This window comes from Lithobates pipiens, unplaced genomic scaffold (assembly GCF_037356315.1).
Source record: "Lithobates pipiens isolate NorthernLeopardFrog02 unplaced genomic scaffold, aLitPip1_a1.2 Scaffold_22, whole genome shotgun sequence".
In the NCBI taxonomy this organism is placed as follows: Eukaryota; Metazoa; Chordata; class Amphibia; order Anura; family Ranidae; genus Lithobates; species Lithobates pipiens.
This window is the reverse complement of record NW_027507784.1, coordinates 303,980,285-304,003,878: the sequence shown is the minus strand read 5'-3', so window position 1 is coordinate 304,003,878 and position 23,594 is coordinate 303,980,285. Positions and strand designations below refer to the sequence as shown.

General features: G+C 44.7%; 1 protein-coding gene across 1 annotated transcript in view; it reads right to left on the bottom strand.

Annotated features, from left to right (window-relative positions):
• Nucleotides 1-16,069: 16,069 nt before the first annotated feature.
• Nucleotides 16,070-23,594, bottom strand: part of XPO6 (exportin 6) — a 107,168-nt gene continuing 99,643 nt past the window's right edge. Inside the window, exons 22-24 of the mRNA XM_077449290.1 lie at nucleotides 22,942-23,040; nucleotides 18,590-18,820; nucleotides 16,070-16,669 (exon numbers count right to left, since the gene is read on the bottom strand). Coding sequence (XP_077305416.1) covers nucleotides 16,568-16,669; nucleotides 18,590-18,820; nucleotides 22,942-23,040 — 432 coding nt within the window. The 3' untranslated portion in view covers nucleotides 16,070-16,567. The remainder of the gene's footprint in view (nucleotides 16,670-18,589; nucleotides 18,821-22,941; nucleotides 23,041-23,594) is intronic.

Here is a 23,594-nt window from a genome sequence, read left to right as displayed (position 1 = left end):
ACCTTTCAGGGGGGAGGGGGGTGCAGATACCTGTCAAAGACAGGTATTTACACCCACTTCCGGGCATAGACTCCCATGGGAGTCTATGCCTCTTCCTGTCCCTGCGCGCTGTCTGGTGGGACACACGGGCCCCAGAGACAGCGCGGACAATTCCTAAAAGTCAGCAGCTGCAGTATTTGTAGCTGCTGGCTTTTAATTTTTTTTTCCACAGTGCAATGCCTCTTTAATTCACTTTTATTTTACTAAGTAAAAGCGCTACATTCAATTACTTAACCAATTGCCGACCATTCGCCGTCATTCTACGGCGGCAGGCCGGCAAGATCCCGCGAGCCGTCTGCTCCTTTAAGCGGGATAGCAGACGCGCACGCCGCTGGAGGTGCCGATGCTCATGCCTGACAGTCGCGATGACTGCCGGCCACGAGTGATCACGAGCACAAGAGGCAGAACAGGCACGTGTGTGTAAACACACAAATCCCCGTTCTGCTCTGTGAGGAGTGACAGATCGTGAGTTCCTAATATCTTGGAACCACAATCTGTCATTTCCTCTAGGTCAATCCCCCCCACAGTTAGAAACACACACAGGGAACACAGTTAAGTTGATCGCCTCCCTAGTTTTAACCTCTTCCCTGCCATTGACATTTTTACAGTAATCAGTGCATTTTCATAGCACTGATCGCTGTATAAATGCCAGTGGTCCCAAAAATGTGTCAAAAGTGTCCGAGGTGTCCACCATAATGTCACAGATCGCCGCCATTATTAGTAAAAAAAAAAAATAATACAAATGCTATAAACCTATCCCCTATTTTGTAGACGCTATAACTTTTTTGCAAACCAATCAATATACGCTTATTGCGATTTTTTTTAACCAAAAATATGTATAAGAATACATATCGGCCTCAACTGAGAAAAATTTGCTTTTTTAAAAAAAATAAATAAAAATGGGGATATTTATTAGAGCGAAAAGTACAAAATATTGTGTTTTTTCCAAAATTGTTGCTCTTTTTTTGTTTATAGTGCAAAAAAATAAAAACCGCAGAGATGATCAAATACAACAACAGAAATCTCTATTTGTGGGAAAAAAAGGATGTCAATTTTGTTTGGGTGCAGCGTTGCACGACCGCGCAATTGTCAGTTAGTGACGCAGTGCCTGATCACAAAGAGTGGCCTGGTCATTCAGCAGCCAAATCTTCCGGGGCTGAAGTGGTTAATCTTTGCACATATGGGGACACATGAAGCAAATGTGAGCAGCTGCCTAAATAATATCACTAAGAAAACTAGTGAAAGTGGTAGTGCATACAATCTCTTGTATTTATGTGTTTCTGCATACATCTACACTTTAAACTGCTATAAATAAGGGAGAATATCTACACCCTGTTACAACAAAAAAGGATGTTGGTCTACACCGCAAGGCCATTAAAACCAACTCCATGCTAGAATGGTGCATCTGATGGTACAAAACTCATCATTGCAATATAGAGGCATACTTACATCCAAAATGTCCATTCTCTGTCTCAGGCTGTAGTTTGGGGAATAGAATTCTCCAGTAAGATACTGTGACACCTGTCGGCTCAAGCTACAATCACATAAAGCTGCTCACAAAACAAAGGGATCAATACTTGGAATTTAGGACTATAGATTTTACTCCACTTAAGTGTAAATATAATGCAGTTGGATGGTTGGAAAATCTTACCAGCACAGGATCTGTAACGGTGACAGCAACCATAGCTGCAAACCTCAGCTGTGTGAAATTCTCTACTCCAGGACGGTCATCAAGGTGTAAGAGAATTTTGGCAAGTTCTGTACTGACCTGCATGAAAAGGACAGTGAAAGGCAGTTAGTGGTTTGCTGCAAAATAGACTCCATCTGCACAGATGTGACATGACCAAGCAGATACCCGTTTCCCCAAAAATAAGACCTAGTGTGATTGTCGGTGATGGCTGCAATATTAGCCCTACCCCCCAAATAAGCCCTACCCCGTTTCCCCGAAAATAAGCCCTACCCTGAAAATAAGACCTACAAGGACTTTAACTAGGGCTTATTTGGGGGGTAGGGCTTATATTGCAGCTGTCACAGACAATCACGATAGGTTTTATTTTCAGGGAAACAGGGTAGGTGAATAGAAGACTGACAATTATTTTGGCAGCCTTAATGATACGCAAGCAAATTATGTTGCTCCTCGGTCCTGCCTCGTGATTCCAGCAATTAATACAGAAAATGCCCAAGCCTTTTTTCTGACACGTGTTGCTTACAAGTTGAAATCAGTAGATTTTGCTAGAAAATTATTTTGAACCCTCCAAACACATTATATATATATATATATATATATATATATATATATATATATATATATACACACACACATATACATTATATACACAGTGCCTTGCGAAAGTATTCGGCCCCCTTGAACTTTTCAACCTTTTGCCACATTTCAGGCTTCAAACATAAAGATATAAAATTTTTATTTTTTGTGAAGAATCACCAACAAGTGGGACACAATTGTGAAGTGGAACAAAATCTATTGGATATTTTAAACTTTTTTAACTAATAAAAAAAATGAAAAGTGGGGCGTGCAAAATTATTCGGCCCCTTTGCGTTAATACTTTGTAGAGCCACCTTTTGCTGCAATTACAGCTGCAAGTCGCTTGGGATATGTCTCTATCAATTTTGCACATCGAGAGACTGAAATTCTTGACAAATTCTTCCTTGCAAAACAGCTCGAGCTCAGTGAGGTTGGATGGAGAGCGTTTGTGAACAGCAGTTTTCAGCTCTTTCCACAGATTCTCGATTGGATTCAGGTCTGGACTTTGACTTGACCATTCTAACACCTGGATACGTTTATTTGTGAACCATTCCTTTGTAGATTTTGCTGTATGTTTGGGATCATTGTCTTGTTGGAAGATAAATCTCCGTCCCAGTTTCAGGTCTTTTGCAGACAGGTTTTCATCCAGAATGGTCCTGTATTTGGCTGCATCCATCTTCCCCTCAATTTTAACCATCTTCCCTGTCCCTGCTGAAGAAAAGCAGGCCCAAACCATGATGCTGCCACCACCATGTTTGACAGTGGGGATGGTGTGTTGAGGGTGATGAGCTGTGTTGCTTTTACGCCAAACATATCGTTTTGCATTGTGGGCAAAAAGTTCGATTTTGGTTTCATCTGACCAGAGCACCTTCTTCCACATGTTTGGTGTGTCTCCCAGGTGGCTTGTGGCAAACTTTAGACGAGACTTTTTATGGATATCTTTGAGAAATGGCTTTCTTCTTGCCACTGTTCCATAAAGGCCAGATTTGTGCAGTGTACGACTGATTGTTGTCCTATGGACAGACTCTCCCACCTCAGCTGTAGTTCTCTGCAGTTCATCCAGAGTGATCATGGGCCTCTTGGCTGCATCTCTGATCAGTCTTCTCCTTGTCTGAGCTGAAAGTTTAGAGGGACGGCCAGGTCTTGGTAGATTTGCAGTGGTCTGATACTCCTTCCATTTCAAAATGATCGCTTGCACAGTGCTCCTTGGGATGTTTAAAGCTTGGGAAATCTTTTTGTATCCAAATCCGGCTTTAAAACTTCTCCACAACAGTATTACGGACCTGCCTGGTATGTTCCTTGGTCTTCATGATGCTCTCTGCGCTTTCAACAGAACCCTGAGACTATCACAGAGCAGGTGCATTTATACAGAGACTTGATTACACACAGGTGGATTCTATTTATCACCATCACTCAATTAGGACAACATTGGATCATTCAGAGATCCTCGCTGAACTTCTGGAGTGAGTTTGCTGCACTGAAAGTAAAGGGGCTGAATAATTTTGCACGCACCACTTTTCAGTTTTTTATTTACTAAAAAAGTTTAAAATATCCAATAGATTTCGTTCCACTTCACAATTGTGTCCCACTTGTTGGTGATTCTTCACAAAAAATTTAAATTTTATATCTTTATGTTTGAAGCCTGAAATGTGGCAAAAGGTTGAAAAGTTCAAGGGGGCCGAATACTTTCGCAAGGCACTGTATATATATATACAGTGGTGTGAAAAAGTGTTTGCCCCCTTCCTCATTTCCTGTTCCTTTGCATGTTTGTCACACTTAAGTGTTTCGGAACATCAAACCAATTTAAACAATAGTCAAGGACAACACAAGTAAACACAAAATGCAATTTGTAAATGAAGGTGTTTATTATTAAAGGTGAAAAAAAATCCAAACCATCATGGCCCTGTGTGAAAAAGTGATTGCCTCCCTTGTTAAAACATACTATAACTGTGGTTGTCCACACCTGAGTTCAATTTCTCTAGCCACACCCAGGCCTGATTATTGCCACACCTGTTCACAATCAAGGCATCACTTAAATAGGAGCTGCTTGACACAGTAAGGTCCACCAGAAGATCCTTAAAAGGTACACATCATGCCGAGACCCAAAGAAATTCAGGAACAATTGAGAAAGAGAGTAATTGAGATCTATCAGTCTGGAAAGGGTTATAAAGCCATTTCCAAAGCTTTGGGAATCCAGCGAACCACAGTGAGAGCCATTATCCACAAATGGCGAAGACATGGAACAGTGGTGAACCTTCCCAGGAGTGGCCGGCCGCCCAAAATTACCCCAAGAGCGCAGCGACGACTCATCCAAGAGGTCACAAAAGACCCCACAACAACGTCCAAGGAACTGCAGGCCTCACTTGCCTCAGTTAAGGTCAGCGTTCATGCCTCCACCATCAGGAAAAGACTGGGCAAAAATGGCCTGCATGGCAGAGTTCCAAGGAGAAAACCACTGCTGAGCAAAAAGAACATCAAAGCTCGTCTCAATTTCTCCACAACACATCTTGATGATCCCCAAGACTTTTGGGACAACATTCTGTGGACCGATGAGACAAAAGTGGAACTCTTTGGAAGGTGTGTGTCCAAGTATATCTGGCGTAGAAGGAACACTGCATTTCATAAAAAGAACATTATACCAACAGTAAAATATGGTGGTGGTAGTGTGATGGTCTGGGGCTGTTTTGCTGCTTCAGGACCTGGAAGACTTGCCGTGATAAAAGGAACTATGAATTCTGCTGTCTACCAAGAGATCCTGAAGGAGAATGTCCGACCATCTGTTCGTGTACTCAAGCTGAAATGAACTTGGGTTCTGCAGCAGGACAATGATCCTAAACACACCAGCAGGTCCACCACCGAATGGCTGAAGAAAAACAAAATGAAGACTTTGCAGTGGCCTAGCCAAAGTCCTGACCTGAATCCTATTGAGATGTTGTGGTATGACCTTAAAAAGGCCGTTCATGCTCGAAAACCCTCTAATGTAACTGAATTAGGACAATTCTGCAAAGATGAGTGGGCCAAAATTCCTCCAGGACGCTGTAAAAGCCTCATTGCACGTTATCGCAAACGCTTGGTTGCAGTTGTTGCTGCTAAGGGTGGCCCAACCAGTTATTAGGTTTAGGGAGCAATCACTTTTTCACACAGGGCCATGATGGTTTGGATATTTTTTCACCTTTAATAATAAACACCTTCATTTACAAATTGCATTTTGTGTTTACTTGTGTTGTCCTTGACTATTGTTTAAATTGGTTTGATGTTCCGAAACACTTAAGTGTGACAAACATGCAAAGGAACAGGAAATGAGGAAGGGGGCAAACACTTTTTCACACCACTGTATATATATATATATATATATATATATATATATATTTTTTTAATCAGAGACCCTACAGAATAAAATGTTGCAATATTTTATGTCACACTGTATTTGCGCAGCGGTCTTTCAAATGCAATTTTTTTTTTTTTAAGAAATACACTTTTCACTAATTAAAAAAGAAAATAATAACGTTAGCCCAATTTTTTGTATAATGTGAAAGATAACGTTATGTCAAGTAAATAGATACCTAACATATCACACTTGTGGAATGGAAACAAACTACGGTATTTAAAAATCTCCATAGCCGACGCTTTAAACATTTTTTTTTTAACGGTTACCAGTTTGCAGTTAGAGGAGATCTAGTGCTAGAATTATTGCTCTCAAACTACCAATCGCGGCAATACCTCACATGTGTGGTTTGAGCGCTGTTTACATTTGTGGGCGCGACTTACGCATTCATTCGCTTCTGCGTGCAAGCACAGAGAGATGGGGTGCTTTCAAATTTTTATTTATGCTACATTGTCACTTTACAAAAAAAAAAAAAATGTATCACTTTTTTGCTGTCACCATGAATGTAAACATCCCTTGTGACAGTAATAGGAAATGACAGGTACTCTTTATGGAGGGATCTGGGGTCTATAAGCTTCAGTAAACCAGAAGTATTGACATGACATCGCTTCCAGGTTACTATAACTGAGACCCGATCAAGGCCGATTGTGGCTTAGTTCGGGTCTTCGGCCAGCTGGCAGACGTGCTGGCTGGTCGCTCGGGCCTCCCAGTCCTCCTCTTAAGTTATTTAAATCGGGCTGTAGGCCTACCCAGAACTGTCCACGATGTCAGGGTAGTCCAGCAATTTTTTTTCTATAAGCTCTGGAAGTGTCCCAGGCTGGTTCGATATTGGAGGGTGATTGTGGAGCATATCAAAACACAGCTGGAACTTTCCCCCGGAGATCTGTATGTTGAGGAACAATTTACACCCGAAGTTAGAATACCAATTCTACGGTTATTATTTAGGGCTCGTAAAACTATTTCTACAAAATGGTTGTCTCCTAGGCCCCCCGCATTTGAAGATTGGAGACAGCAACACAGGCCTGGGACTCAAGAAGAGGAGAATCGGGGCGGCCTTATATAGTGTGGGGCGTGTACTACACAGCCTGAGCTATGATTGGCCACAGGCATCCTGCCTGTGGCCAATCATGGCTCTCCTCGCTGCCAGCGCTGTGATTGGCCAAGCATGCGGGGTCACAGTGCATGCTTGGCCAATCATGAGCCAGCAATGCACTGCGCCATCGCAGTGCATTGTGGGCGGTGAGTGCCACACGAATTTGGTGCGAACGGCCCATAACGTTCGGAATTCGCCGAAGGGGCGAACAGCCGATGTTCGAGTCGAACGTATGTTTGACTCGAACACGAAGCTCATCCCTACATGAAGGACACTTCTTCCTAGAACCATGGGGGGACTTGCTTGTGGCTTTCTGAAAAACAGAAATAAAAGAGAGGGCAACATAAGATTAAAAAAAAAAAAAAAAAAGAAAAGAAACACCAGCGCTACTTAGAGGACCACCGGGAGTGCCCCCCCTAGGATCAACCACCACCAGGATCCCAGACGCACTGCCCTTCCCCCCCCCGACCACCAAGGGGGAAAAAACACCAGTGGAGCTACTGGTTATAAAGTAAGGGAACACCTCCCCAGGGTTCCCCTTACCTTTGAGTGGCTGGTGCTGTTATCCCCAGGAGCTCTTGAAGCCTCTGCTTCGGACATTCTCCTGTTGCGGAAGAGTGGTACGAACGTGCCTCTGACAGCTCATGGGTTGGCGTAAGAGAGGCTGCACCAGCCGAACGCTTGGTCCCCTTTCACGAACCGCGTCCGGAACCGGAAGACGCGGATCCAACGAAGATGTCCGCCCCCACCGGAACTGACGTCACCCGTCATCCAGTCTGGCCTCCAGCTCCAAGCCGACTGCAAACACAGGGGGACCTAGGACATCCTGTTGCAGCGCCCCACTGGGCGAACGACCTCCCCAAACTTCCTGCTTTCCCCAAGCGAAGTTTAGAGTGCATTGAAGACGGTCAGTACCAAAGTACAGCTCCCCAGCCGACCGGACTGACGAAAGTAGTCCGATAGACGATCGGACTGCCGATCGGAGCCAGAGAGACCCCTGTCTCCTCCACGCCAGATAACATAACCTTAGTCTCGCCGACTGATTTAGCTAAGGTTCCTTAGCGGTGTCTCCCCACCGGAGGAAACACCATAACTGAGGGACGGAGGGAGGATGAGGCTTAAATTGTGAAATTGAAGGCGGTGTTTCCTAAGAGGGGAGGAGCCAGGGTCTCTCTAAGGTGGCTGTCCTGAAAGACGGACTTGGGAAAGAGGGTTTACAACCCCTTTAAGGGGAAACAGGGATGAACAGAGGTTGTGCAGTCATGTGATTGCAATACAAAGAATTTACCTTTTTTTTTTGCAAGGTGTAAAAGTTTCCTATGATACTAGTGTGTTAAAAAAATTGTATTTCAAGCGACCATGCCCAATGCCCAGTCAATAACAAACTTAAAAAAATGTATTTTCTTTCAACATTTAATATTGGAATGAAAAACGTCCCCAATAAAAAGCACATTCACTGTTAGAATTTTTTTTTCATCCTGCTCCTTTAGGCCGGGTTTACACTAGTGTGGGTTCACACATCCAGTTCACATGACAGGAGAGTGTGCCCGGTTCTCAATGGAGCCGGTTCACACTTCTCCACGGCGGCTGCGGAGAGGATTGAACAAGGGTCCTGTGCGTCTTTGGCTTTGTATCAGGTCAGAATTCAGGCAAAAATTTGGGGCCGATTCATTCCTGAAACTGAGAAAATGTGAGCCGCATCTGATTGAAGTATGAATCCAGCCTCAATTTTCTCATTGCAGTCGAAAAACAAACTTCGATTTTACCCCAATAACAAATTAGAAAATTGTACAAATGTTTCGAAAAGGAAAATTCATCTGGTCTATGGCTAGCTTTAAGCCAGAGCCATTTGAGAGGTGGGGAAGATAAACATACACTGCTCAAGGTGTAAGTGCTGCACACCTTGTAAGACATCCAAGACAGAGGTGCCCGCCCGGCTCGCCTCTGAGATCAGCAGGAAAAAATGGGTGAATGGCTGCTCACAGCACAGCGAGCAAAAGGAGATAACAATGTTATGAATAAGCAGCATTACCTGCTTGAAACGCATTAACATTTTATCTCCTGCTGTGCTGTTTTGATTTTATTTCTTGACATGCTACAATAAAGTTTGAGGTCCATCTGGAATGTGTCAATTCCTCCATTTTTCCTGAGAGGTAGGGATGTCTAGGTAAATACCAAGTTGAAGAAATGTTGGGTGAGGGTTATGTCTACTATTTGCTAACATTTATAGATACTTTTTTTTGTTATTATTTTTCTGTTAGGATGTAGAGCGCTTGATTGCTTGTCTAAAAGCTGGCCTTACAGAGTGAATGAAGAACTGTTTTTTACTCAACACATTCCTTTATTGTACATTAGGTCCTTCAACCCCATTATTGCCTTTGTCAGTGATTGGATGCTTGGATAGGAATGTTCATTTCTAAAACACATTAGCAGTGACATCTCCTATCTCAGGACAGGTCCTCATTCATTTTACACTTACAGCTAGATGAAGTAGAGCTGGGTAGAGCGGACTTCTGAGTCACTGACACAGAACAAGCATGCAGCAATAGAGATTTAGAAAAGGCCAGGCTCTTATATCTACACGTGTCTTAGAGACACAACCCATCAGCATGACTGCCAGGCTCCTAAGCTTTTTCAGGAGACATCACCAATAGCAACTTCCATAGTTTTCATGGCAGATTTCCTTCAAGCACAGATGCATGATTTCCTGGTTAACACTATAAGGTCACTTCATCACTCCTTATGGGGTCATTAATTATTTCCCAGTTTCAAGTGACCCAATTGGGGTTTGATATGCATCCTGGAGTACAGTAAAGATTCAGATTTTGGCCTTGGCAGTCTATTTTCAGAGGCCAAATTACTTCTCATGCCTTTGCTCAGGCTGCATAGTGTTCCCCTAGAACAGTGATGGCGAACCTTGGCACCCCAGATGTTTTAGAACTACATTTCCCATGATGCTCCACTACACTGCAGAGTGCATGAGCCATCATGGGAAATGTAGTTCCAAAACATCTGGGGTGCCAAGGTTCGCCATCACTGCCCTAGAAAGACCACCTTAGACCCTGTGGGATCTCAATTTGTTCTTTTCCTTCTCTGTTTTCAGAAACTTCCTTTGACGCAGAAGGTTGTGTTTTTGGTTGACATTACTTTGGCTTGTAGGGTTTCAGAGCTGGCAGCCCTTCCTTGCAAGGTGTCATTTCTGGCAAGGTGGTTCTTCGGCCTCAGTCGTATCTTTTGGTGGTTTTGCTCTTTCATCTAAATCAGGACATCATCTTACCTTCCTTTTGCCCCAAGCCTAAGATGCCAGGAGACAAGGCTATCCACATATTGTATCTGGTGTACATAAAGCATTAGGCCCCTTTCACACGGGCACCATCAGTTTAGCCACATTAAAAATGTATCAGTTCTTATCCGTTGCTTCAACCATCTTCTGTTCCATTAATATCCGTTTTCATCTAATAATGTACTTGTTTACATCCGTTTTGATCTGTTTACAGCAGTTTCTGTGCCTTTAAGAAAATTACCAAGAAAGCATTGCGCCTCCCATACAGATGAGCAAAAAAAAATATTTCTTCAAAACGGATCTTAACTGATCGGACGTTGACGGACATTGTCCGTTAACATCAGTTAATATCCTTTTTGACGGATCTGGACGTAGCCTTGTACGTTAAAAAGAAAAACTTATAACAACGGAAGCGGAGGTTAATGGATGGTCGTCCGTTGATGGATGGAAGAAAAACAGATAGACAGTTCGTCCGTGTGAAAGGGGTCTTAGAAATGTTGACTAAAAGATTTTACACAGACTGCTCAAAACAGGGAACCAAAACGACAGATTACATTTCGTCAACATTACATTAATCCTAAAACAGCAAAAGAAACAGGAAAGCAAAGGAATCCCATCTTGGGAGAACCATGTGGACTGCCCTAGAGGACTTGAAATGACAAAGTTACCTGGCTGCCATGCTGCTCCTCTGCCTTCAGGATTTTCCGTGTCGCCAACGCAAAAAACGTATGTAGGCAGTGATGGCAAAATCCCTTGAGATGCAAGTGTTTCAAGGCCATGAATCAAAGAATCTGCATCACAGCCAGGCAGCTAACATTTTCAGAATTCAACTACGTATGTATCTTGTGACTGGTTTTATTTAAGACCAAACTCCAGGCAAACAGCTGAACACACTGATTTAATACATATAAGGAACCTGTTTTGTCTACCAATAGTATTTTTAATTGGTCTATTCAGTCCAGAAATGTACACCGCCCTGTCAAACAGCACAGCCAGTTTGGTGACCTGATTTTTCTATGCTGCAGTTAGGCAATGCAGCATGGTCACCTTACTATGATTGGACAGTGTAGGAGCAGCTACAGATTAATAAAATCATCTTATCTACTTTCTCCTCCTTTCAGCTTTGTAGCACGTTATACAATACAAGACACTCGACTGGCTCCAAGCACTGCCCCTACCTCTCTCTGGCTGTGTGCTGATGTAGAGGATAGCAAGTGGATGGTCAAGTCACATTCTGGATCTAAAACTAAAACCTCTAGCTCTGGTTAGTGGTGAAGGGGCTATAACCCTTTTCTGGCTTTTATTGCTGTGTGTGTGTGTACTATGGAGAGCTCCTGTTTGTGTTTTAAATGGCTAACCTGGAATGTGAGGAGGGACCGAGTTTCCTGTAGGTGATCCAAGCAGGGATAGCAGCATTTTAAGATCTGCCACTGTGTGCCACTGTGTGCCACTGTGTGCAGTTGGCAAGTTGCTATATATTGCGCAGGAGCACTTCTCATCACAGTCATGTATTGATCTTCATTGCTGTGGCTTTACACTGGCCTTTATTATTTGTACAAGTGGATTAAGCTGAATATCCAGTTGCCGAATGCAGACAATAGCAGGCCGGCTGCGTAGAATCCAAATAAATATACACACACACCATAGTTTGGTTTGCACAAAAGTTTACAAGCAATATATAGGCTTATTAGGATTTTTTTTTTTTTTTTTCCCCAAAAATACGTAGACTACATATTGGCCTAAATTTATGCAGAAACTTGATTTTATTTTTTTTATTTTTTTTTTTAAATGTATGTTTTACAGTAGAATGTTTTTTTCAAAATCAACGTTTGTGTTTTTTTTTTTGTTTATAGCGCAAAAAAATAAAAGTGGTGATCAACTACCACCAAAAGAAAGCTCAATTTGTGGGGGGAAAAAAAATTACATAAATGTCATTAATTTACGGCATTGCATGACCACGCAATTGTCCTGGTCATGAAGGGGGGGGGGGGGGGGTAAATCTTCCGAAGGTCTAGTGCAGGGATCCTCAAACTACGGCCCTCCAGCTGTTGCGAAACTACACATCCCATGAGGCATTGTAAAACTCTGACATTCACAGCCATGACTAGGCATGATGGGAATTGTAGTTCCTGAACAACTGGAGGGCCATAGTTTGAAGACCCATGGTCTAGTGGATATATATGAATTAGTAAATGGTTTTATGCACAGAAAGTACTTTCCATCACAGTCATATACGGACCTTCATTGCACTGTGGATTGGTTTCCTATTTTTGCCACAATTATATGAATTTCAAAATACTTTGCACATATTTAAACTGTATATATATATATATATATTTTTTTTAGCACTTTTGTTTTCAATGGATTTTTTTAATTCAAAAGTTTAACAAATTTCTAAATGGATACAAATAATATATCAATACAGAAAGATCCACACACTCTCAAAAGGTAACCAAGTGTCATATCCTTATGATTCTAATACAAAAACAATTTTAAAAAGGTAAATGCAGTTGAATTAGGCGATTGCCTGCCTGGGCATATATACGGAATAATCATTCCTTCTCTGTGGTATAAACTAGTCAGAAATATTGCTCCGGAAAACAGCTCAGTAACGTTTGATCAAACTGTAGCGCCTATAGCATAACCCGAGGGTGGGGCACTTAACAAGGTTGAGCTGGTACTTTGAGTCACTTAATGTAGCTTCCCACATTGGCATGGAAAAAAAAAAAAAAAAAGACTTCAGTACTCTCCACTTACATCCATAAGGTAAATATCACTGAGCTTTAAAGAGAAGAGAAGAAAAAAAAAAAAAGGGAAGGAGTGGAAAGCAGAAGAAAAGGGGTCAGAAATAAGAAGCAGGAGACATTGCCCTTGGCCTATGCCCCCTACCACCCAGTTCCAGGAACTATGGAGCTTGGAGGTATTTAACTGCTTGCCAACCGCCTGCCGTCATTTGATGGTGGCAGAATGGCTCCCCTGCGTGAATCGCCGTAGCTGTACGGCAGCCGCTTTAAGGGGTATAGGGGGCACACATGCGCTGCGGTACTGAGGAGCCGATGCACGAGCCCAGCGGCCGCAATGTCCGCCGGGCAATCGCTCCTGACAGAGCCAGAACCAGGATCTGCGTGTGTAAACGCACAAATCCACATTCTGTCAGGGGACTGAAGACAGATCGTGTGTTCCTAGTATACAGGAACACAGATCAGTCTCCTCCCCTTGACAGTCCCAACCCCCCCCCCCCCCCCACAGTTTAAACCCACTGAGGGAACACATTTAACCCCAGGGAGGCCACACCTCATCAAATCTGGCTTGTCTGTCCCTAAGGATGCTATTAAATTTTTCATTAGCCATGAGCCAAGAAAGTTTGAGTTTTACTAGTGCAAGACTGACACTAGGGTTTTCCATGCTTGCGCTATTATAATTTTTTATTTTTTTTAGCAGCTAAAATTATGAGAGATTGGAGGTGTCTAGGGATCTCATCCAGCAGGTCCGCAAACAGGATTATTAGGTAGATTTTGTCCCGTCACTGAATAGACCAGAGTGAATATTCTGATCCAAAAGCGCTGGACCTTGGGACAGGACCACCAGACATGGAACATTGTACCCTCTTGCCCGCACCCTCTGAAGCAAAAGGGGTGAAGTGCCAGGGTACAATCTCACCAGCCTCAATGGGACCAGGTATCATCTGGACAGCACCTTGTAATTTGCTTCCACCAAGGAAGTATTGAGTATTTCTCTGTGCACCATGGTCAACCACTGCCCCCAAACCTCATCCTGTATAGTCTTGCCTAGATCTGAATCCCATGCCATTTTTGTATGAGGGTTTAGTCCATTGAGTGTTGAAGAGGCCATAGAGCTCCGGGATCCTCACCATTTATTTTCAAACAAGGTCCTAATGGTTATGTCTATCAGATCAGAACCCAGGGATTTTATAAAGTGAATAGTTTGGTACAAACGGAAGGATTCCATCTGGGGCATTTGTAGGGTCTCACGAAAAAAAAAAAAAAAGAAGACTGCTGCCTAATCCCTTTGTGATCTATGAAGTGTGCCATCCTGGCCTTTAACCCACCACATGAATTGTTGGGGATTCTGTCCTGGAGGAAAGTGCGGGTTAATAATTATAGGGGCCACAGGGGAATGGGGAGACCTCATATAATAATAATATATAGTTTGCACACCGTATCCCAGAGACGTAGGGAGTGGGATAAAGAAGAACTCAATAGCCCAATGCTCTCTTGTCAGGAGCCACATCAGGAGGTCCACAGGCAGTGAGGGACTAGCCTGCGCCTCCAACCATACCCAGTCAGGTTGATATGTTGTAGAGAATATTTGGTATAATTGTACCAGTTGAGCAGCCCTGTAGTACTGCAAGAAATGAGGAACTCCCAAGTCCACCTCTCCACTTAGATAGATAGATAGATAGATAGATACATCTCTGACATATAGAGTGGACTGGGCCACCCTACATCCACCACCACCCTAAATGAATTTGTAAACCAGCGGTTGAAGCTTTTTTAAAGAATGTAAATGGTATTGGAATCGGCAGTGACCGAAAATATTATACGTTTCAAGGGAGAACTTCAAGGGAGGGTCATCTTAATGGCTGCTATTCTACCCATCCAGGAAAGCTCATGCATCTGCCAGTTCTTTAATTCTTGTTCAATGGAGTATAGTTAACCTGAAACTGTGTGGAAATGTCCTGAGTGAGTTTAACTCCAAAATAAGGAAGTGCTTGTGTGCACCATTTAAAAAGGGAAAGGACTTGTGTGCTGCGTCCCATACCGAGTTAGAAAGATTTAGGTCTAATGCTTCTGATTTAGGATTGATTGACTCTCAGTCCTAAGACAGTTTCAAACCTAGAAAGTGTTGCAAATAAATTGGGCAGGGTTGTGATAGGATCTGTTATAAATAATAACAAATCGTCGGGAAAGAAAAGTACATTTATGAGAGTGTTGCCACCACTAGAGACACCGTGAATGTTGGGGTTAGCTTGAGTGGCCACAGCCAATGATTATAACGCCAAAATAAAAAGGAGGAGAAGCGAGAGAGGACATCCCTGCCTAGTTCCTCTCCTCATCTGTAAAAGGTCTGACTTGCGCCCCATATGCTAGAATGATAGCCGAAGGGTTTGAATATAGAGTACAGATAAGAGTTAAAAATTCTGGTCCGCAAATCCATTGTCTCAATATGTGGAAGAGGAAGGGCCAGGAAATGGAGACAAAGTTGTATATACAGGACAGAAAATGAAGGAAAATTTCCCCAATGGGACACAGATAAAAAAAAAAAAAAAAAAAAGAAAAGAAAAAAACACTACCATGGGTTAACCATTTCCTACTCTATCCAAAAGAAATATAAAGTCTTTAGACATACTTGTTGCATTCAAAATATATTTTTAAATACCTAACCGCAGCCATTGGCGTTGTCTAACCCTAGCTTGTTCATATAGTTTGATTCTGCTAAATTTGGTATGAGCATCAAAGCTTAGTTACCTTGAGAATAACAATGACCTATTAGTTTGACATTGGGCTTGAGAACTAGAAACACATTCCTCATTCCATTGTGCAAGGTTAAAGTGGTTGCAAACCCTTACAATCCACTTTTTGCTACAGGTAAGCCTATAATAAGGTTTACCTATAGCTTCCCCCAGATATCTCCTAAACCGTGCAGGTTTAGGAGATATCACCTGTATCTGCATGTGCCAACGTCATCAGCACATGCACACTGAAGCAATGGCTTGTACCTGCCGTTTGCTTCAGCGAGTGTGCCGTTAGCGGCGGCTCCCATGCACATGCGCGGGAGCGACGTCATCATGGCTCCGGTCAATCACAGTTATGCATACTAGCTGAACATGCCTTTTTCTTCTAGGTTTTTTTTTCATGAGGGTTTACAACCACTTTAATTAGCGTTCCCATGGCAAGAGACAAATTTTACGTGGACTTGCAGTCATGAAGACTTAGCTTTACACAGCAATGAACATCAGTATCCCATAAATGAAGACGCTAAAGATCTAAACAAGGCATTCTTTTTATTTGCCAGAAGCAATGTTGCAATTTCACAATGGAATGATAACAAAAAGACACAAAAAAAAAATATATAAAAACAATACATAATAAAGTGTGTGTACTTCAACTGACTTGTGCAGATAAGTGGCCTAAATGTTTTTTTCTTAAATCCAGAATTCAGTCTGTCGAGGCCGACTGCCCCAACGCATTCTCTGTAGCAGGGAATGATATTGAAGGTTTGTGAAATTGAACATTAGAACAGTTAAAATACAGGGACTTTCCCCGAAACCCCTGAACACAGGGATCAATAACACCCCTTTACACAAAGGGATTAAATGGAGTCAACGGGGGAGGAGGCACTGAAATCTCTTGGAGAGAAAGTGCTAAAAACCATTTGAGGTTTAAAAACATAAACGAGAGGATGAGTGGAGTAGCGGGTTCACATCTGTAGCAGTTAAGACCATCATTGCAGACAGGTGCGGGAAGGGGCGGCTCATGTCTGTCACAGCTTCACAGTTCCCGGGGGTAGGCTGTCGTTGCACAGTCTGTAATATCGCAAGTCATTGACCAAGCGATGGACGCTCTGAGTAAACGATGGCAGGTCCTGTGTGGGGAGATAAAATGAAGGTGAAAGTCAAGGGTTACAATCAGTTTTCCTTTAAGAGACACTGTCGCTAGAAGAAGTGAGGAAACTTACAGGCACCTACAGCCACTAGACCCCTTTTTAGTAGCCTTCCACACCTTGCCATCATGGCAAAATCCTGGGCTGTTCTGAGTGGCAAAAAACACTGTCACTGCTGGGTTGGGGTGAGATGGAACATGCTGCCAAGCCCCCAACACATACACTCTTATGGCAAGTCACTAGGAAGGGCATTATATCTTGCCAAGAGAAATATGCAGGAGGTAGGAAGGGGCGGGAAGGCTTAAGTAAGATGTGCAGAGCTTTACCTATCACAGCCGGAGATTCAGCAGTGAAAGGAAGGTGTGGGAGATTGCTGCATGTATGTAAACCCATAGGTACCTCTCTCCCTCCAATGCAATTGAATATATCTAACTGGATTGTGAAAAGCTGAATACACAACATATAAAATTTGTGAAATGGCAGTAAATAGGGAATGTATGAGAACTTTTCTGCAGTGTAAGGGTTTATTCCTATTTCTGTATAAGTGGTATGACCCATACTTTTTACTGATGGCAACAGTCAATGAGGTTTGTATGGTTCAGACCACAATACTGCATTGCTAACAAAAAATAAAATAAAAAAAATCCTTGCACAATTTCTTTAGCAATACACGTGTCTTAAAAGGAGGAACTTCCATCAAATTGTGAAGAGGAAGGACTGATCCTCCCTCCCTGGCTGAGTGGGCATACAAGCTGGAGATTATCAGTAATCTGAAACATACAATCCCTTGGGACGAGTATAAAATGGAGGCATATGGGATCATGTGGACCACGTGGTCATATTTTTTTGATACTCAGCAGAATTTACATTGCTTGTGTCCTGAATCTGAGTTGCATATCCTGCAGTGGAAAGGGGCTCTCTCCCACTCCCCATCTCCCCCCTACCTCTTACCATAGTTACTTGCTTCTCCTTACTTTTACCCTTAATCCATTTATAAAAACAGAAATGGTCTCTCATTGGATGTCTTTGCCCTTTCAGTTCTATTGCTTTTTAGCAATTGAACTATGGCACTTGATATTCAATACACTTTTCTATACCAAGTGATATTTGTCTATTGTTGTCACTATTACCTTATATGGGCTGCCTGCTTAAATTTGAATGTAACTTATTGCTATGTAGAATTCTGATGTGAACCTCTAAATAGAGTATTTAAAAAAAACAAAATTTTAATGAAAAAACAGCAGCCTGCATTCAACAATAAATACAGATTTCTACATTAGCATTTTACAACAATTTAAATAGTGCATTTACCAGGAAGTAAAAAGGACAAACAATCTGTGCCTTAACATCCTGGTATTCTTTGCTACCCTCCACAATGATATGTGCACTCAACACTCTAGCCTAGGGATTTAGATTGTTTAAATTTTGCCATAGCCTGCAAGCCCAGAGCTTTTGGAATTGCCTGAAATCTTCTGGAATGTACGACTTTGAGAGCCAAGAGTCTGCAGGCAGTATGGGCTGCATTGTTCTCACTAAGGCGAGAAAGATGCAAGTGTAGGGACAAGAACAGCAGAAAAAGGGTTTATATTTATATATATATATATATATATATATATATATATATATATATATATATATATATATATATATATAATCATGTTTAAGGAGGGCGCAATAAGTAGGATTAAAGAGGGTACAAAATGAGGGTGAAGGTCTGCATTGTACTGCATGATAAAAAGGGTATGTGACCAAAAAACCCATTCCTTCCCTTCCTAGGACTTTACTGCTATTACCCATCATCAAGCATGTTCTAACCTGACAACCTATTACACAGTGTGCATGATGGGTATAGAATCATCCACCTAGGTGCCAAGTGAAGGAAGTGCTGTGTGGGGATCTTACCCGTTCCATTTTGAAGTTTCGGCCTAGGACATTCTTCTGGTTGGTGTCCAGGCCCTGGCAGCCAGCTAGAAACTCCGGTAAGAAGGCGGAGAAGAAAGTACTGAAGTCCACAGATGCCATGTTATAGACAGCTATGCCAATCTCCTCCTGCAGGAGGTCATGGGACTTGTGAATGAGAACCTGGAGCAGAACACTGACAAACTGTGGCAGCATCATGGCCCGGAAAAGCTTCTACAAAGAGAAAAGAGAGCGTGTTAGATGACAAGGGCTACAGCTGCTCTAACACTAGGTGTTGTATGGAGTCTGGCAGTGTGGCTGGGTAGAGCTCAAGAAGCATGGATACCAGAAAGTAGATATGCACAAGCCAAATGATCCAGCATCCAAAATAACCTTAGCACAGCAACCTGTAACTCTACCACAATGCTATGGACCACACCAATCTGCAGAAATTGATTAGTGCTTACTTTTTGAGGGAGGGGGGATTTTTTTTTTTTTTTTTTTTTACTACAAAGGGACAATTTAATAAGGTAAATTACTCTATGAAAGTTGAACTATGTCCTCCAATCAGAAAAAGTATGTGCGGCAGTTTTCTCTGGTTTCCTATGCAAGTCCCATATACATCTACTGATCCTGCCATGAAGTCAACCTTGTATATGAAAGGAGAGAACAGAATTGGGACTTTGGATGAAGCACACATCAGTAAGAGAATAAGTCAAGTGACTATAATAATGATTTATTTTGTATAGTCCATGATATGCTATACAAACATTTTGGGCATCAACCTCTAAAATGCTCTGGGCATACAGCCTCCACACAATAAATCATGGACTAATATTTCATAATAGTTTACAATCCAAAAAACAGTCACATAAAACCCAAAGAACAGTATGCATGTATATACGTTTCTTGCTGTGGTTGACCCCAAAATGGCCAAGATAACCATGGTAACTAAATAATAAATTGACTTTAGTACTACTAGTACTACTACTAGCCTCATTCAAAGTCCCGAAAATCTTTCTTCTTTTTCCCTTCAATGATTATTAAGTCAACCTTGTGTAGCTTGCTGTGATGGTAAGGAAACAATGCTGCCGTGCTCCCGAATTCCCCCCTCCATCTAGGAGGATTGGATCAGAGGGCAGTTGGGTGTAAAGCGGACAGCAGTGTCTGTTCACACCCGCTGGTCCATAGAGCAGAATGGGCTCGGTCCGTTTCTGCTCTGCAGAAACTGAGCAGACACAGACCTGTCATCTGCCCACTCTGCTCAGCAGGGGATCAGCGGACAGATCCCCTACTGATCTGATTGGAGTCTTCCTAGTCTGAAAGGGGCCTCAAACAAAAGTGTGTTTTAAAATAGCTCTAAAGAGAGATCGTAAATAAAGGTCAGCCATACGTAGAGAACTTCTTTCCTGCAACCACAAGTCGCAGGTAAAACCCGGCACGTTGGTTGTACCCAAGTTGATTGATCAGTACATTCTGCCTGCTAGGGATGCACCGAATGGGTTTTTTGGTGCCGAAACCGATACCGAAAATGAAAAATACACTAGGCCGAAAACCGAAACCGATACCGAAACAGCACCGATACCGAAAATGACTGTTTTTAAAAAATATTTTTATACAGGAGGTGGTCAGAGACTGGGGACACGGTACAGGAGGTGGTCAGAGACTGGGGACACGGTACAGGAGGTGGTCAGAGACTGGGGACACGGTACAGGAGGTGGTCAGAGACTGGGGACACGGTACAGGAGGTGGTCAGAGACTGGGGACACGGTACAGGAGGTGGTCAGAGACTGGACACGGTACAGGAGGTGGTCAGAGACTGGACACGGTACAGGAGGTGGTCAGAGACTGGACACGGTACAGGAGGTGGTCAGAGACTGGACACGGTACAGGAGGTGGTCAGAGACTGGACACGGTACAGGAGGTGGTCAGAGACTGGACACGGTACAGGAGGTGGTCAGAGACTGGACACGGTACAGGAGGCATCCCCCATTGCAGGCCAGTGTGTCCCCCTTTGCGGCCAGTGTGTCCCCCCCCCCCTTTGCAGCCAGTGTGTCCCCCCCCCTTTGCAGCCAGTGTGTCCCCCCCCCTTTGCAGCCAGTGTGTCCCCCCCCCTTTGCAGCCAGTGTGTCCCCCCCCTTTGCAGCCAGTGTGTCCCCCCCCCTTTGCAGCCAGTGTGTCCCCCCCCCTTTGCAGCCAGTGTGTCCCCCCCCTTTGCAGCCAGTGTGTCCCCCCCCCCTTTGCAGCCAGTGTGTCCCCCCCCCCTTTGCATCCAGTGTGTCCCCCCCCCCTTTGCATCCAGTGTGTCCCCCTTTGCATCCAGTGTGTCCCCGTGTGTCCCCCTTTGCATCCAGTGTGTCCCCGTGTGTCCCCCTTTGCATCCAGTGTGTCCCCGTGTGTCCCCCTTTGCATCCAGTGTGTCCCCGTGTGTCCCCCTTTGCATCCAGTGTGTCCCCCTTTGCATCCAGTGTGTCCCCCCCCCTTTGCGGCCAGTGTGTACCCGTGCGTCCCCCCCCCTTTGCGGCCAGTGTGTACCCGTGCGTCCCCCCCCCTTTGCGGCCAGTGTGTACCCGTGCGTCCCCCCCCCCTTTGCGGCCAGTGTGTACCCGTGCGTCCCCCCCCCCTTTGCGGCCAGTGTGTACCCGTGCGTCCCCCCCCCCCTTTGCGGCCAGTGTGTCCCCCTTTGCGGCCAGTGTGTCCCCCTTTGCGGCCAGTGTGTCCCCCTTTGCGGCCAGTGTGTCCCCCTTTGCGGCCAGTGTGTCCCCCTTTGCGGCCAGTGTGTCCCCTTTTGCGGCCAGTGTGTCCCCGTGTGTCCCCCTTTGCAGCCAGTGTGTCCCCCCCCTTTGCAGCCAGTGTGTCCCCCCCCTTTGCAGCCAGTGTGTCCCCCCTCCTTTGCAGCCAGTGTGTCCCCCCCCTTTGCAGCCAGTGTGTCCCCCCCCCCTTTGCAGCCAGTGTGTCCCCCCCCCCCTTTGCAGCCAGTGTGTCCCCCCCCCCTTTGCAGCCAGTGTGTCCCCCCCCCCCTTTGCAGCCAGTGTGTCCCCCCCCCCCTTTGCAGCCAGTGTGTCCCCCCCCTTTGCAGCCAGTGTGTCCCCCCTCCTTTGCAGCCAGTGTGTCTGTCCCCCCCTTTGCAGCCAGTGTGTCCCCCCCCTTTGCAGCCAGTGTGTCCCCCCCCCCCTTTGCAGCCAGTGTGTCCCCCCCCCCCCCTTTGCAGCCAGTGTGTCCCCCCCCCCCCCTTTGCAGCCAGTGTGTCCCCCCCCCCTTTGCAGCCAGTGTGTCCCCCCCCCCCCTTTGCAGCCAGTGTGTCCCCCCCCCCCCTTTGCAGCCAGTGTGTCCCCCCCCCCCTTTGCAGCCAGTGTGTCCCCCCCCCCCCCTTTGCAGCCAGTGTGTCCCCCCCCTTTTGCAGCCAGTGTGTCCCCCCCCCCTTTGCAGCCAGTGTGTCCCCCCCCCTTTGCAGCCAGTGTGTCCCCCCCCCCTTTGCAGCCAGTGTGTCCCCCCCCCTTTGCAGCCAGTGTGTCCCCCCCCCCTTTTGCAGCCTGTGTGTCCCCTTTTGCAGCCTGTGTGTCCCCTTTTGTTGCAGCCTGTGTGTCCCCTTTTGTTGCAGCCTGTGTGTCCCCTTTTGTTGCAGCCTGTGTAGGGAAGAGAGCCGCCTCCGCCGCCTGTTTGATCACAGCGCCGGGAACATCACAGCTTTCATTTCAATAGCTGTGTGTTCCCAGCCGCGCGCCATCACACGCACCCCCTCCCCCTTGTCCGGGCACTTTGATAGACAGATCATCCGTCCAATCCTGGGGATGATCTGTCTATCTAAGTGCCCGGACAAGGGGGAGGGGCTGCGTGTGATGGCGCGCGGCCGGGAACACACAGCTATTGAAATGAAAGCTGTGATGTTCCCGGCGCTGTGATCAAACAAGCGGCGGAGGCGGCTCTCCAGCGCTATACACCCCCCATGATGGGCGGCACCAGGGCGGAGCCACACCCCATTTTCGGCTCCATTATCAGCCGTTTTTCTCTTTCGGCAAATTGCCGAAAAGGGCATTTTCGGCCGATATGTTTCGGCGGCCGAAATTTCGGTGCATCACTACTGCCTGCCCATACATGGTTCAAATCTCAGCTGGTTCCTGCTGAACACGGCCGGAATTCGAACCGTGTAATGTCTGCCTAAGGGAAGAAAAAGCTAGAAATGAGACTGACCACAAAGACCGACAATGGGGTCCATGATAACCGGGGAACAGAAAAATTACCAAAATAAAGTGGTCAACAGCAAACAAATTTTGCGATAGGTAAAATAACACAGAAAACAAAAATACTGATATTAGTGCCAATTACATCATGGAAACTACTACACCACATCTCACCTTGTGGTACAGTTTGTGTTTGCTGTTTAGGGTCTCCAGATATCCGAGATTTTGTTTGAATAAATGTATGTCAGGCTGCAGGAAAGACTGTCCAAATGCCTAAAGAAAAAACAAAATAAATAAAAATGATGCTTCATTACATCTCACATTGTAGATCTGCAGCCTTCTATAACCTAGAAGCACAACTGACAGCAGGTTTATTCAAATAGAAGGAAGAAAAGTCTGGGGTGGCCACAGCTACTGATTTGACAGTGTAAGCCCAGAGATTCAATCCCCTTCCTCCAAAGCTCCGTGCAGTGCTCGGAGCCAAAAGAAAGTACTTTCAGTGCATGCGAGAGCGATGGGCCAATCAGTTACAACTCTAGTGATATGGAGCTTACACTTATATTTGCTTTGCCCCAAATGGATGAATGGAGCGGTGGGGGATCAAAATAGAGCAGGCATGTGTTGCTAGGGATATGCAAGCTGAAGTGAACCTGTGCTTTGCCCGAGCAAGGCAAGAGCAGGTCACTTTAAGGATAACCCAAAAGAAATAGCATGGTTTTGATCCAAATTGATAGAGGAACAAAAGTCTTATCTAAAAATCTTTATAGAGTAGTAGACAACAGGGCTTCAAGTGTCTGACCTCACAGAACGAAGATCAGAAGCCTAGC